Source organism: Eublepharis macularius, chromosome 6, assembly GCF_028583425.1.
Source record: "Eublepharis macularius isolate TG4126 chromosome 6, MPM_Emac_v1.0, whole genome shotgun sequence".
NCBI lineage: Eukaryota > Metazoa > Chordata > Lepidosauria > Squamata > Eublepharidae > Eublepharis > Eublepharis macularius.
In genome coordinates this window covers 124903956-124919648 of record NC_072795.1, presented here as the reverse complement: position 1 = coordinate 124919648, position 15693 = coordinate 124903956, and the positions used below count along the sequence as shown (strand labels likewise).

The window sequence follows — 15693 nt, the reverse complement described above, 5'->3', positions numbered from 1 at the left end:
TTCTGTTTATTTTGTCTGATGTTGGAAGCAGTAACCTTTAGAGTGCATAGTTACAACTTGACTCACTCCCAAGTTTTTCCAGTCCTTTCCATGAGGTTCAGTCTAGGGGCAATTCCTGTTCAAATACCTTTTCATGTACTACATCATATATCTTATTCCAAACTGGGCCATATGATGTCGATTAATAGATATGCAAAATGGATCTAAGAATAGCAAAATAGAGCTAAGAAGGTTATAAACCTTAAGCAAGTCCTGGGTTTGCAGAAAACTGGAATATGAAAAAAACATACGTTGGGAGATTAAAGCCCCCCAAAATAATAGAAATAACACCTGTAGGTTTAAGAAAAAAATGTCCATTGAGCTCTCAGTTGCCATTTGGGAGGTTGCTAGGCAACCACAACAATATTGCTGAACCTTCCAAGCCTTGACTTTTGTAAAGCAAAGCTGTGGGAGGGGTGCAGGGATGGACTTGGAGGCCAAAAACAGCACTAGAAAGGGTACTGTCCTGTCTTCCCTGTCATGTCCCCTGATGGAGGAGTACTTTATAGGGACAGGCTTGTTGGGGACAGCTGGGGACTACCCACATTGCCTGGCCCAGCAACCACTGCACAGCTGCCCTAACTTTTCCCATGAAGAAGCTGCCAGGGGAGTGAAGAGGGAAAGCTGAAGACAGGGAGGCAGATAAATGTAGGTGGGCTGGCAGGTGGGAAGGAGAGAAGGAAACAAGGGAAAGGGAGAAGCTATGAGGGCTGCCAGGGAAATGAAAAAGGAAATACTGAGGGAGGGGCACAGAGGAAATGAGATGCCTGCCCTCCAAGTCCTTGTGGGTCCCCTATCTAACAAATGATATAATGATACTTCTTCAAGGTATGTAATGTAGTGCTGGTGTGATGAAGGTTATGTAGCCTGTTCCAGGCATAGAAAGTCCTGCCCAGAGTATTGATACATAAGATACAGATATAAGCATTGTGAAGATGTTTGCAGAATGCTGGTAATTGGATCCCAGTATTACAGAGTTTGTTGACTAATGAAGCAGACAAGAAATATTTAATCCTTTAATCAGTCTCTTGCTGGAGAACTGCATATTGGCTGCAGTTATTGCATTAATTTTCCATGTGGGGAGGAGGTCTAGCTGCGAGGAATTCCGGGGCTGCTACTTTGATCTTCAAGGTTGCATATAATAAATACTTGGTATTTGTACAGTTCCTTAGAGAGTGTAGAGAACTTCACATGCATTGGGCTGGGTCATATGGATCTGTTCCACTAACAGTCCCACCTTCCTTGGTGCACATGACAATTGTATATGAAGATCAGCTGCTTGGATTGATTATTTATATATATATATATATATATATATATATATATATATATATATATATATATATATATATATATATATATATATATATATATAAAATTTCAAATTTCTATTCCGCCCTCCCCATGAGCGGGCTCAGGGCGGATAACTACATATTAAAATACAAAATACAATAAAAACAACATATTAAAATACAATAAAAATGGTGGACAGCCTTCACAGGGAGGGTTAAGAATTTATACACCCTTTTTTTTCAGGCCAGTGGAGGCCCAGCCTCATCTATATGCCTGGCGGAATAACTCTGTCTTGCAGGCCTGGTGGAAGGATAGTAGGTCCTGCCGGGCCCTGGTTTCAGCAGACAGAGCATTCCACCAGGTGGGAGCCAGGACCGAAAAGGCCCTGGCTCTAGTTGAGGCTAGGAGGGCCTCCTTGGGGCCAGGGACCACCAACAGCTGTTTGTCCCCTGATCGGAGTGTCCTCCACGGAATATATTATGTTGGTAGAATTCTTCTAGTAGGTACTATACTGTCCTTTTCTTCTCAGCAAGGTGTTAGCTGCTCTTCGTTATTCCTTAGAACCAGCAACTTAGAACTTTGAGGACCTAATGTTAAGTGTTAGAAAAATTATAAATGCTGTAATAAAAATTGCTAGTTGAGCATGGATAGCTTTATATGATTCATTTGAAATGTGATGTTGGAGGAGAGTTTGTGTTATGTGCTGTCAAGTTTCCTCTGACCTATGGCGAACCTATGAATGAAAGATCTCCAAAACATCTCATTAACAGACTTGCTCAGATCCTGCAAACTGGACGACTTGGCTTTTTTTGAGTCAAGCCATCTTGTTTTAGGTCTTCCTCTTTTCCAGCTGCCTTCCACTTTTCCTAGCGTTACTGACTTTGCAAGAGAATCTTGTCTTCTCATGATGTGACCAAAGTATGATAGCCTCAGTTTTGTCATTTTAGCTTCTCGGGAGGAGACTTTAATGGATACCATAAACCACCAAAAAGAGATATAAGTGGGCTCTAGATCATATCAAACTTGAATTCTCACTAGAAGCTAAAATGACTAAACTGAGGCTGTTGTACTTTGGTCACATCATGAGAAGAAAAGACTCACTAGAAAAGACAATAATACTAGAGAAAGTTGAAGGCTGCAGGAAAAGAGATACACAAAACAATAATAAAAGAAGCCATGGCATTCAGTTTGCAAGATCTGAGCAAGGGTGTTAATGCTAGAATGTTTAGGAGGTTATTAATTCATAAAGTCAACAGAAGTCAGAAGCAACTTGATGGCACATAGCACACACAACTTTATATGCTGGATTTTTAAAAAAGTAAATAGAGATATGTTGTTTACTGGGGAAATGTGTTGTTTGATCATGTGTTAAACAGCCATTTATACTGATTTTTCCTTCTTCCCATAGTTTTCTAATTGCCTTTTAAGGTTAGAAGTTGAGTCTTGCGTCCTAAACTGGAAGAAGTGATTTCTGCTTTATTTTCTCTGTCTATATTCTTGTTCAAAGACTTCTAAGAGCCAAGCTACAGGAGAAGAATTACACAAAGACTTGCATGTGAAGGGAGTCGCAATGTTAGCTGGGAAGCTTGAGTTTTAAAAGAGATCTGAAGGCTTTGTCAATTTCCCCTCTCTACAGAGCCAGGGATTGCTGCTCAGAGGGTTTGTTAATTTCTTTTTGCCTCCCAAAGGCTATGTCAGTTTCACCTCCCCTTCTAAGAGGTGAAGAGGAAGTTAACAAACCCTCTGAGCAGGGATCTCCCTGGCTCTGTAGAGAGGGGAAATTGATAAAGCCTTCCAATCTCTTTTAAAACTCTGCTTCCTGGCTAACATTGCAATTCTCTTCACGTGCTCCTCCTTGTGTAATTTGTCTTTTGTAGCTTAGCTCTGAGTTGTAAAAATTTGTAGTATTAAAAATGTGCTTTCTGTGGTCTGGTCTAGATGATATAGTCATCATGGAGAGATTGGGCCCCCCGCATATCTTAATCTGGCCTTGTGTGTAGGGGTAAGCATGAATTCACAGGCTTTGCCAGGTGGGATGTAATGACAAGGTGCGGCTTGTAGAAAACCTGGAAACACCGAAGAAGTGGTGGTTGACAGTGAATGAGGCAGGGGCTTTTCAAAGGCTTATTCCAGTAACACCAATTTAACCAGAATTTTATACTATGTCTGAACCTTTTCAGTGATTCTTCTTTCTTGTCTGTTCACTGCTGTGCTGCTGTGGATATGTTTAATTCTATTTTGTTGTCATAGTAAATGGCAAAGAATAAAAACTATTTTTAGATAGGGAAGCCCCTGTGGTTTGTAACCGTACTACTATGCTATCAATTTCGCCTGCTTTCTAGATACATTAATCCTAAAATTCTATTGCAACTTAATTCATCTTCTCTAGAGCTTTAAGGGAGTATTATTCAACTATGGCAACAGACAAAACTGTTACTCATTTTTGGCCATTTTATTAAGGGTTAGATTGCAATTCTAAAACAGAAGATTTTTTAAAGGGTGATTCTTTTCCTTGCACTTCCCTCATGCAGGTTGGAAAAGAAACCGTTCAGACAACTGAGGATCAGATTTTGAAGAGAGATATGCCGCCTGCTTTCATCAAGTGAGTAAACCGAAATTTGTTAGAGTGGACTGTAATGTTAGGAGACTTATAGCTTAGCTCTCACTGAGGGGATAAACCCAGTGCTTTTGGGGGTGGGGTACGCAGGGGTACACATACCCCTAAACATTTTGTGAATCTAATGGGAGAAAGTACTCCAAACGTATTGTTATGGATATTTATGTGATTTGTTAAGTTTTATGTAGTGTTTGTTGGCAACAAAGATGTTTAGTTATATTTAAACTCACTAGGAGCACTGTTTGTCTTACAAAAAATGGAACGTCTTTGAGCATCGAACACGCCACCAAGATCGCTGGCGTAATCAGTGATTGTTAGGGTGCAGACGAATACAAACAAGTCTTCTCTAAGCCACTTGGAGCTCTGGTAGTTGGAATCTAGCACGGTGATTGGTCAGTCTTGTTGCTACCCCCGATGGCGGCGACCAATGTGTGTATTTGTGTATGTTTTGTGCAAAGAGTGCAAAGAGTTTATCTATACTGAAACTCTTTGGTTGTGAGCACGTGTCACTATAGAGGGGCTTGGTTGGCAATATCGATACCCATAATTCTCATCACCGACAGTCTTCTGACATAATTTCCTTTCATGGTGTTTCCTGAGTCTCAGATGGAAGCGAGTGTTTCATGCCAATCTGGAAGTTATTGTGAGCTGTGTAATATGAGGTAATGCATGTTCTTGGTAATTTTGTCCATTGACTGCATTTATTTTTTTCCGATTTGAACTATAAAATGGTGATTTTCTTGAGTCAAACTGAGAGTACCCCTAAACATTTTTTTAGAAAAAAAGCACTGGATAAACCCATGTTTCGGCTGTAGCATTTTAGACTTCAGGTGGGTGGGTACATGACTGAGCACCCCTCTGTATACTCTTTTGTATGAAAGACTGTTGTATGTGTACAAGCTTTGTGTATGTCGTATGTGTACAAGTCTTGTATGAAAGACTGTTGTATGTGAGAGGACAGCTTTCTGCTTTGCGTGTTCTTCAGTCTTGGCCCTTCAGGGCTTTTGTAGCAAACTGGTGGCTGCTAAGGCTTGTCTGAGAGGCTGACTAACATGCAGGCTAAGCCAGACTGAGAGCTGAATAAAATATAGTATAGAAAGTTGGTGTGTCCAGGTGTTCAAGATACAACATACGGTGATGAGGATAAACTGAAGCCCCTTCTTGGCAAACAACTGGCCTCAGAAGGGGGCATTTTTCTGTTTTTTAGTTGAAGCTGTAAGGAATTCCTCAGGATAGGAGAAAATGGCTGCCACTGTGGAGACTGTGTCGCAGTTGCATCTGTGGCAACAAACTGTGAAATTATTACACATTTCTTTCACTGCAAATGATGTAACAAATGAGGAGAAAAAGAAATATTCTGCTCAGTAGTGTGGGACCTTCCACTTATAGCTTAATGAGAAATCTGTTACTACCTGAAAAACCCGGTGGTAAAACTTTTGTTGAAGAACCATTTTAATCCTGCTTCTAGTGAGATAGTGGAGCATTGCCACATTGACACAGATGTTAAGAGATCAGTTAGTCTGTGGAGTAAATGATGAGAAAATCCAGAGGCTACTGACTGAATCCACCTTGACCTTTGATTTGGCTTTGACGTTGGCCCTGGCTATGGAATTGATGACTAAAAATGTACAGGACTTGCAGGCACCACTCCTATACCAGGAGGAGTAGAATCCCATGTCGGGGATGCCTGAATGTGCTTTGAAAGTTTTCAAAGAACCAGAAAAGAGAAGGAAACGTCGGGACAGCTGCTATCTTTGTGCTGGATTCCATGCCTCCACAGCCTGTAGATTTAAAAATGCACAATGTTACAATTCTGGTCTCATTGACCACATTAGAAGAGTCTGCAGATCTATGACACAAAGTAGTGTGGAACATTAATCCTTAACTCATAGGATGCATGCAGTAGAAAATGAAAGTCCTGTAAGTGTGGCTGAGGATGTAGCGTATGCCATTTACAATCTGACTGAACCAAAATTCTTAAGGTGGACCCTATTTGCATTACATTGGATGTAAAAACAAGAAGTTATCCTTTGAACTGGACACAGGTTGCGGTGTGACTCTTATGTGTCAAACCTCATTTGAGGCATTATAACAGGAGGGTACCCTTACTGCAGCCCAGTACAATTAAATTGAGAACATATACAGGACAAACACTTAAGTTACTAGGCGATGTTTAGGTCACTGTGTCCTACAAAGGTCAAGTAAAACTGTTACCACTGGTAATGGTTTCAGACAGTGGCCCCAATTTACTAAGAAGGGGAAGGTTAACTGATTTGAGTTTAAGCTTTAAAAGGTATGGTGGCAATATATAGAAAACCAAACAGTACAACTCGTTATTTTAAACCAAGATCAGTTCCTTTTGCAATGAGATAAAAAGTAGAAATGGAATTCAAAAGCTTATTAAAAGTAGGTATTAAAGAGCTAGTGAAGTTTTCAAAATGGGCTGTAATTGTACCCATGTTAAAACTGGATGGCTCAGTGCATATATGTGGAGATTACATATTGACTATTAACAGGGTAGCACAGCTGGAACAATGCCCTGTTTCCAAAATAGAAGATCTTTTTACAGCATTAACAGGAGGTAGGTTGTTCACAAAATCAGACGTGAGTCATGCCTATCAGCAGCTTGTTCTAGATAAAGATTTGAAGGAATGTGTTACAATCAGTACACACAAAGGTCTCTTCAGGTATCATTGCTTACCTTTTGGAGTCTCTTCTGTTCCAGCAATCTTTCAAAGGATTATGGAAGGATTACTTCAAGGGATTCCTCATGGATCATATATTGATCATGGGGAGCGTAACACGGGAACATTTACAAAATTTAGTGGAAGTTTTAAACAGACGGAAGGGGGCAGGATTGTACCTTAAGAGAAGCAAGTGTTTCTTTTTGAAGCCAGAGGTGATCTATTTAGGATATAAAGTGGCTGCTCAAGGGCTACACCTGTGATGTACTAAATCCAAGCAATTTGGAATGCTCCCAGACCAAAGAATGTTGCTGAGCTTAAAAGGTTACTTAGGATTGCTTAATAATTATAGTAAGTTTTTACCTAACTTGTTAATACTTTGCTGGCCTCTTTACACATTGGGTAAGAAAAGGGTCACATGGCACTGGGGAGCATCTCAAGAACAAGCGTTTGAGAAATCAAAACATCTGCAAACTTCACATGTACTGGTCCATTATCAACCAGATAGAGACTTAGTTTTGACATGTGATGCTTCACCTTATGGAATTGAAGAACTTTATACAGTTCTGGCTCATGGGATGGAGGATGGGTCTGAGAAACCCATAGGATTTGTGTCACAAGCTTGTCACCTGGCTAAGCACAATTATTCACAGCTGAACCTGGCTAACATTGCACCTCCCTACGCTTCAGCACCCTCATGTAAAAAGTCTTATGTAGAGAGACTAAGAGGCTGACTAGAAATGCAGGCTGAGAGCTAAATAAAAACCTGTTTCTTGTATATAAAGCTGGCATGTCATGGTGTTCAAGATACAACAAAGACCTTTCTAACCTGTCTGCTTTCACCTGCAGACTAAAGTGCTAGAACCCACATGCAGGTGAGCGCTAAGCCTACATCCCAATCTTTAAAGCTGGTTTTATCTTAGCAAAGAAACCTCATCTTTCTTATCAGCCATTTGGGTCGGTTTACCATATTGCTTCTATAATGCTGTTAAAGCAAGCTTTCCCATAAGTTGGTGGGGGAGCGGGTTGCAATATTTAGATTCTTGAACAACTATGTACAAGTTCTCTTTTCCTTTTCTCAGTTGAGGGTAGAAGAGCTGATCATAAGCATGGCCGGCTGCTGCTTTCATTCCTTCTCTGTCTCTCTTTCTCTTTACTCCTCCACCCTTCCAGCTTTCATTTGACACTTGAAGGCTAATTGACTGACACTTGTAATTAGCTTCACGCGTCAGTGCTGAAGACATAATGATTTTCTCCTCCTGAGGTCTTGAAGGCATAAATAATCACTTTTTCATTATCGTTCCTCCACCTTCCTTGACAATGTCAAGCAACACCTCCTGATTGAAAAGGCAAATCTTGGCCTCCTGAATTCTTCATATTCTTTATTAGCAATGTGCTGCGGCTCGATAAGAAAGTGGAGCGTTCTGTCGCAGTTGTGGGGAAAGGCAGATCAAAGACAGGAAAGTAATGGGTCAAATGCATACATGCATTTTTCTGGAGGTGGAAGTAAATGGGATATGAGGGAGGTAAATAAGTCGTGAGTTTCCATAAAAGTTCATTTTCAAGATAGTTTATGAGAATGTGTTCAATGGCTAGTTTCCACCCTTTCAATGCGAGATACAATTGCTTCAGAGTGAAAGTAGAGCAAACAGAGATTTATGTCTTCGGAACTGTAGCAAGTAGCAACTAAAGGAGAAAAGTATTAGAATTTAAAGGGACATTGTTTTTTTTTTCAAAATGGGTTGGTGCGCACACAGTACCCCTAGAATGGTTAATCATGGTTCAGAAGCCACAGACAATGACCTTTGGCTCTACTCCTGAGGTACTAGGTCCTGCTGCATGCAGTCTGCTACCACCGAACTATGATCTGCCTTATACCTTAAGTGTTAAATTGGCACTGTTATTCACGACTGTGCTGACACTTACCAGAATCTTTCTTCGATTAGGATTTGATGCCTTCAAATCCAGGGTAGGGTGGTGATTTCCCATGTTTCTTGAGCAGCTGTCCTGGGTGGCAAGTTGGTTTTGAAATTGACTGGTGTTAGCATTGAGTTCAGCCTTAGGACATCCCAAAACTCTAGTCGGCCTGAAGTCCCTTGTGGTTTTGAACCTAAGTAGGTCTTTGGATCCCAGCTCATGTTGTGTTTCTTGCATTGCTGCCTAATTCTCACTGAGGTCTGAGGGTGAGTGCCTGGCATGTATCTGGTGGAGGCTCACATGATGGCATTGCTTCCATGTGAAAAGCAATGCCCTGGCAGTGGGAAACTAGCTTGACGGAGAGGTCTCCCTGGATTCTAGTTTTTTGTATGAGTGGCTAGATAGCCAGACTGGTGAACTAGTTGGAGTGCTGGACTAGGATCTGGGTGACCCAGGTTTGAATTACTACTCTGCCATGGCAGGTGACCTTTGGCTAGTCACAGTTTGGAGGCTGATTATACCGTATGATTTCTTAACTGGTCACAGAGGGCATTCATTTCTTAAAGTGACAGGTGCTGCTTCTATTATGGGTGTGTGCATGTGTTACTCTTCAATTTTTTTTTTTAGATTTCAGATTTCAAAATCTGTCTTGTCTATGTTCTCTGCATTTAATTAGCTCTAGCCTTGTTAAGAATTAGATAAAGTGATTATTTACTTCATTTATAGCCTGCTTTTCTCCCTGATATTCAAAGCACATCCAACCCAAAGCACATCTAACCCTAACACATCCAATAAACAATGCAAGGGGACTAGGATTATAAAAGTTAGAAAAACAATACGAAAAGAAAACAGTACCAGATGAACAGTGCAGAAATGGAATTATAAAACATAGAGCTGCATCTGAAGGAACTAATATACAAAAGACATGGGAAATGTATATTATTCATTCTTACAGGAACAATGGTTTATTAGTAGATGCTGAAGCTTTATGTTAAAAAGAGTGCTCTTTTTATCTGGAAAGGACGTCAGTGTTTTCTAGCACATTCAACTCTAGTGGCATTTACAAGTTCTTTGGCTCGCTTCTAAAACCAGCTCAGTGAATTATATTTAATCTTTTGCTAAATTTGGCTTGTAAATATGGTGTTGCACTCTCTGCGTTGCAGCTTGGTTTACACATCCAAGAGCCTGATGATCGCCGCAGACGGCCATCCCCCCCCCCCCAAAAATTATCTTGTGTATTGTACTCCACAAAATGTGATTTATAAACATGTTGGTCTTGGCTCTGGTAGAATGCTGCTTCATGCCTTACATCTCCCAAAGTCCTCTAATGGAGAATTGTGTTACAGATATGAGTCCCTGACCTACCCAAATGCTCAGATTAGCATTACAGAAATGAGGTGATTGTTTTTGTTGCTAAAATGTGTTGTCTGATTCCATTCTTGACTGTTCAGAACACTGACTGTGAATAAAAGGTGCTTAATCGTATCACAGATGTCATTTGCATTCAGGCACAGGGTTCTTCTTATAAGGGAATTTCATGCCTTCTAGTATCTTTGTTTGGTCAGCCTGCCCTAACTGATAGTCCTCTGAAAGCTCAGTAAAGTCTGTTTTTGCCCGTTATAAAAAACAGTGCTTGTATTAGAGCCAAGCTACAAGTGACGCCTTACACAGGTTGGACACTTGTCAGCTTCCCTCATGTTTTGATGGGGAAATGTAGGCGTCCTGGTTTTACAGCTTGGCTCTCCATTACAGCTGCCTACATTACAGCTGCCTACATTTCCCATCAAAACTTGAGGGAAGCTGACAAGTGTCCAGCCTGTGTCAGGCATCACTTGTAGCTTGGCTTTCAATTGTGTACATAATGGATGCTTCATATATGCCAGTTGACACTGGCATCCTTTGGAAATCAATACTGTCTACTTTTTGGAGGAAGAGGTAATTGAACAACCTGGATCCATTTAAAATGATCTTTAGCGATATGGTTGCTGGTAAGGCTTTTCACTCAGCAGGAGCGAAAATGGGTGGCAGAGCAATATCACATGACAGTGTAATGTCACTTCCAGTTGTATTCAAAAGTGACATAAGAAAGCTCTAGGAATTCCCTTACCTCTATGCAGGGCTGGATCTACGGTTGCCAGCGCCCAGGGCAACCGTAGTCAGGCTAAGCGTGCATGCATAGTGCGCGCATGCTCCTGGCGCTGCGTGATGACGTCACTCCCGTGACGTCATCACGTTGGGGCGCCCCCCCCCCCCGGTAGCAAGCCGGCTGTCCTGGCGCGCCGCGGAGCTGGTGGCGGCAGCAGTGCGTGTGGCTTGGGCGCTGCCCGTGCCGTTCACCTGCCCCGCAGGACAAGGGGCGGCCGGCTTGCTGCACGTCCCTTGTCCTGGGGAAAGACGAATGGCACAAGTGGCCTCCCAGCCACTCGTGCTGCCGCCGCTGCTGCCAGCTCCCTGGCGCGCTGGGACAGCCGGCTTGCTGCGGGGGCAGGGGGAAAAGGGGAATGGTGTAGGTGGCTGGGAGGCCGCCCACGCCGTTTGCCTTTCCCCAGGACAAGGGGCGCGCAGCAAGCCGGCCGCCCCTTGTCCTGCGGGAAAGGCAAAAGGCAGCGCTGGTGGCTGGGAGGCCGCCCGCGCCGTTCGCCTTTCGCTAGGCGTGCTCCCGGGGCTGGCAGCGCGCTCCCAGGACTGGCAGCTGCGCCTGGCACCCCCTCTTTGGCGTCGCCGGGGGCAGACTACCCCCCTGCCCCCCCGTTGATCCAGCCCTGCCTCTATGGTAAAAACTATAGAGACTTGGAGAATTTCAGGACTGTTGTGATGTCACTTCTGGTTGCATTCTAGTTGCAATGTTGTAGGAATTCTACCATCTCTGTGGTAGAAATTCCTAGAGTGCTGTGATGGCATTTCTGGGTGCAATCAGAAGTGGTACGATGCACTGTTGCTTTCTTCTCCCACTCCCCCTAATTTTTACTTCTGCTGGAGTGAAGAGCAGCTGTAGGGGCCTGGAGTCAGTGATGGGAGATTGCCGTGGCAGGCAATTTGGTAAGTCAGCTTGAGAGAAATTGCCAGTGATTTTGCAGTCTCTTTTTCTGACCTGCTCCAGATCTCTAACGGATCTCTGCACACATCCACATACCCCTTGCAGTTGCTGTAATGTGCCAAAGGAGAGAACACTGTGTACCTTTAGGGGCCTGATGAGTATCTGAGGGATGCTGGTGAAGAAGGTCACTGGGCACCCGAATAAACTGCTGGAACAAGCTCATCTATCCTCCTTTTAACAAAAAGGGACAGAAAACAGTAGTTACTGGAAAGAACAAGGTTGTTGAACTTGTGATTTGAACAGTAGACTGGATCTCTCTGTCGCCTTGGCCTGTCTTCCCTGCATGAAGACTTAACAATGCCATGGATTCTATCGACAGTTTTCTTTGCCTACCCCCACTTGAGCCTGGAAGAAATGCTGACAGATGCTTCAGCTCCCCTATGGCAACTAAAACAATTTTGTCTTGTCCTGAGGGTCTCACTGGGACAAAATTTTTAGAATGCCTGCTTGTATTTTCTATGCTTTGGCTTAATCATGAACCAAAAGGGAGACTGCAGTGAAGAAATCTGAAGAAGGTTGAGACTCAGAAGAGCAGCTGTGAGGGAGCTAGATAAGATCTTTAAAGATAAAGCTGTCTCTTTGGGAACCAAGATCAAGATAATCCAAACTGTGGTATCCATTACTATGTATGGATGTGAAAGTTGGGCAGTGAAGAGAGCTGACAGAAAGAAAATTGAGTCATTTGAAATGTGGTGCTGCAGGAGAGTTCTGCAGATACCATGGTCAGCCAAAAAGACAAATAAGTGGGTTCTAGATCAAATCAAGCCTGAATTCTCCCTAGAAGTTAACATAACAAAACTGAGGTTATCATACTTTGGTCATGTTATAAGAAGACTAGATTCTCTGGAAAAGTCAATAATGCAAGGAAAAGTAGAAGGCAGTAGGAAAAGAGAAAGACCTAAAACAAGATGGCTTAACCCAATAAAAGAAGCGACCTCCTCCAGTTTCCAAGATCTGAGCAAGTCTGTTAATGATAAGACTTTTGGAGATCTTTCATTCCTAGGGTTGCCATAGGTCAGAGTCAACTTGACGGCACATATCACACACACAACACTGCTTAAAGGGTTGCCAATACCCAGGTGGGGTTTGGAGATCTGCTGGAATTACAACTCATCTCCAGACTACAGAGATCAGTTCTCTTGGAGAACGTGGCTGCTTTGGAGGTGGACATGGCATCATACCCCATCCTCCCCCACCAAATCTCCAAGACTTTCCCAACCTGGAGTTGGCAGCTGTGTGTGACTCTGTAATATTTTGGAGCAAAGCTTGGCAACCTTTTCTAAAATAAAATCAGGATCATACCTTTGAGAGAAAAGTGTATAGTTGGACATTCTGTGACAAGCCTAGGCCCAGGGAGGCCTGTACAAAAAGCCATCGCCAAGAAGGGACAAAGGCCAAGGAGAAAGAAAGAAACCACACATCAGTCACGTGGGGATATTTGATGTGGTTCTAACACATAAGTGCTTGAAGGATCAGAGGAACAAAAATGCATACAAGCAAAAGTTAATCTAAGCAGAAGTAAATGAATGCTGACAGGGCCTTGGTCCCAGTTCGAAGACATTATCCAGTTTGATAAGTGATGGCCAAATCTGCACTCCTTAGAATTAGCAAAATGCCCTGCCCGGTGGCTATGTGCCCTCATTTTGTGGGAGAGACATTCCAACTCCTTAGCCCTTACGTTCTCGTTCACAGGTGGGCAGGGCTTTTTTTCAGGGGGAACGCGGGGGAACGGAGTTCCGGAACCTCTTGAAAATGGTCACATGGCTGGTGGCCCCGCCCCCTGATCTCCAGACAGAGGGGAGTTTAGATTGACCTCCGCGCCGCTGAGCTGAGCAGCGCGGAGGGCAATCTAAACTTCCCTCTGTCTGGCGATCAGGGGGCGGGGGCCACCGGCCATGTGACCATTTTCTCTGAGGGCAACCCACTAAGTTCCCCCACCTCTTTTCCCAGAAAAAAAAGCCCTGCAGGCGGGGATAGGATAAGTTGAATGTTCCACCACAAGCCCAGTCATTTACCACATTACTTCTCTTACCTGCATTTTGTGTGGCGCAGCCATCACGCTAAAACCTCTTCACTTGTTGAATTATTGGGCTCAGCATTTATGTTCCTGCCTCTTGCTGACAGATGGTGTGGGACTGGGAAGAGCAGCTGTCTGCTGCCATTGCTGTGTAAACTACCGTGAAATGTAGATGTGTCGCTTCAGCAGTTGAGAGTTTAGTGCTTACCGCTATGTGTGAGGCTTGAAGCCTTTCCTATTGTGATATACAGAAAATCTGTTGTGCAGCTAAGGCTTGCACACACCCAGTGTGGTCCCAGTGGAGGGGCTGAGTATTGGCTCCGGGCCTTGGAGACCTGGCTTGAAGGCGTGGGGGAACCCATGGCCTGGGTGGTCTTGAGAAAGCTGTTCTTAGTCTTTTCTCTTGACTTGTACAGTGGAGATAAAAGAGGCCTGCTTTGCAAAACTGCTGGTAAGAATGGAAAAGGTAAGGTTTATAAAGCAATACATACATCTAGGAGTGCTGCAAAAAGTACAGAACAGGATCAAGTGGGTCTACTTGCAAGTAAATTCTCGTTTATTCAATTGGCTTTACTCCTGGGAAAGTGATCAAGATGGGTAGACGTGCTAGTCTGCCTGTAGCAGCAGAGAAGAGCAAGAGTCCAGTAGCACCTATAAGACTAACAAAACTGGTGGCTGGGTGTGAGCTTTCGTGAGTCATAGCGCAGTTCTTCAAATACCTGGTGAATGGATATCTGATTTCTGAAGAAGTGAGCTGTGACTCACAAAAGCTCACACCCAACCATAAATTTTGTTTGTCTTATAGGTGCTATTGGACTCTTGCTCTTTTCTACTGCTAGAGCACATGAGTTATCCAAGAAGATCTGGAGCTGATCCATTACTGCTCTCTTAATCATTTTTCCCAGGAATAGCAGACTACAGACAATTGGTCACATGACTTTTCTGTAGGGATTTTTTAAAAGTAGATACCCGCCCCTTTGAGTGGCCAAGGGAAGGTGCCACGAATTAGTGACTTATGCATGACATACATCAAGGGCTCATTTATATGGTCCTTTCATGATTTTAGCAGCCAGGATGGGCAAGGATCCAGTGGACAAATGAGTTTTCATGAGCCACAGCTAACAACAACAACCCCCCTCAGGACAACTTACGCCCACTCAGAGTGGTTTACAAAGTCTGTTACTATTATCTCCACAACACTCACCTTGTGAGGGGGTGGGGCTGAGAGAGCTCTGGAAGAGCTGTGACTGACCCAAGGTCACCCTGCTGGCTTCAAGTGGAGTAGTGGGGAATCAAATCCAGTTCTCCAGATTAGAGTCCTGCCACTCTTAACCACTCCACCAAACTGGCTCACTTCTTCAGATACCGGGGAAAGTGTTTTTGAAGCCATAAACCTGGACTTGATGACTTGTCCAAGTGTTGTAGGGATTCCATTCCCCTCTGGAAACCTGTATTCCCGTTCCCCCACTCCCATTTCCTGGTTCCTGGAAAAACTGTGATTTTACCATAGAGTTTCTAGTGATTCCTAGAGCTACCTTTGACACTTCCAGTTTTTTACTGGAAATGATGTGACATTTTAGCTGGTGTTGCGACCTCCCCATATCCCTACTACCTGGCAACCTAGTATATTGACTGACTGTATAGGGAGTGACAACAGGCATGAGTGCACTGGCTTTAACGCCCATCTCTGCATGATCCCCAAGTTGTCTGCATGGTGTGTACATGAAGGAAGTGTCCGTACATATTCTCTCTTCCCGTGACCAGCAAGATTTGGAAAGCAGGGTTGCTGATCACAAGGAGGAGAGTGTATGTGCAGATTCTTCCTCTGCTTGTTCTCTCCGTGCAGAGGACTTGGTGATTGCATGGGTGCAAAGCCAACGTGCTTGTGCATGCTCGCCGTCACTGCACAGTGAGTCAGTGCATAGATGGGTCATTCTGTACGGGTCTGTAACATCCTGCTGATGTGAAAGTAATAAAGCCTGATGATCTCAATGTTAGAGCCAGGTACTCTGTGCTCTTGCAGGACTAT

At 43.5% G+C, this 15693-nt stretch overlaps 1 protein-coding gene across 1 annotated transcript in view; it reads left to right on the top strand.

Moving 5' to 3' along the window:
- Positions 1-15693, top strand: part of VCL (vinculin) — a 107668-nt gene that overhangs the window by 28976 nt on the left and 62999 nt on the right. The window contains 1 exon segment of the mRNA XM_054983459.1: positions 3864-3934. Within this exon segment, the coding sequence (XP_054839434.1) occupies positions 3864-3934 (71 nt within the window).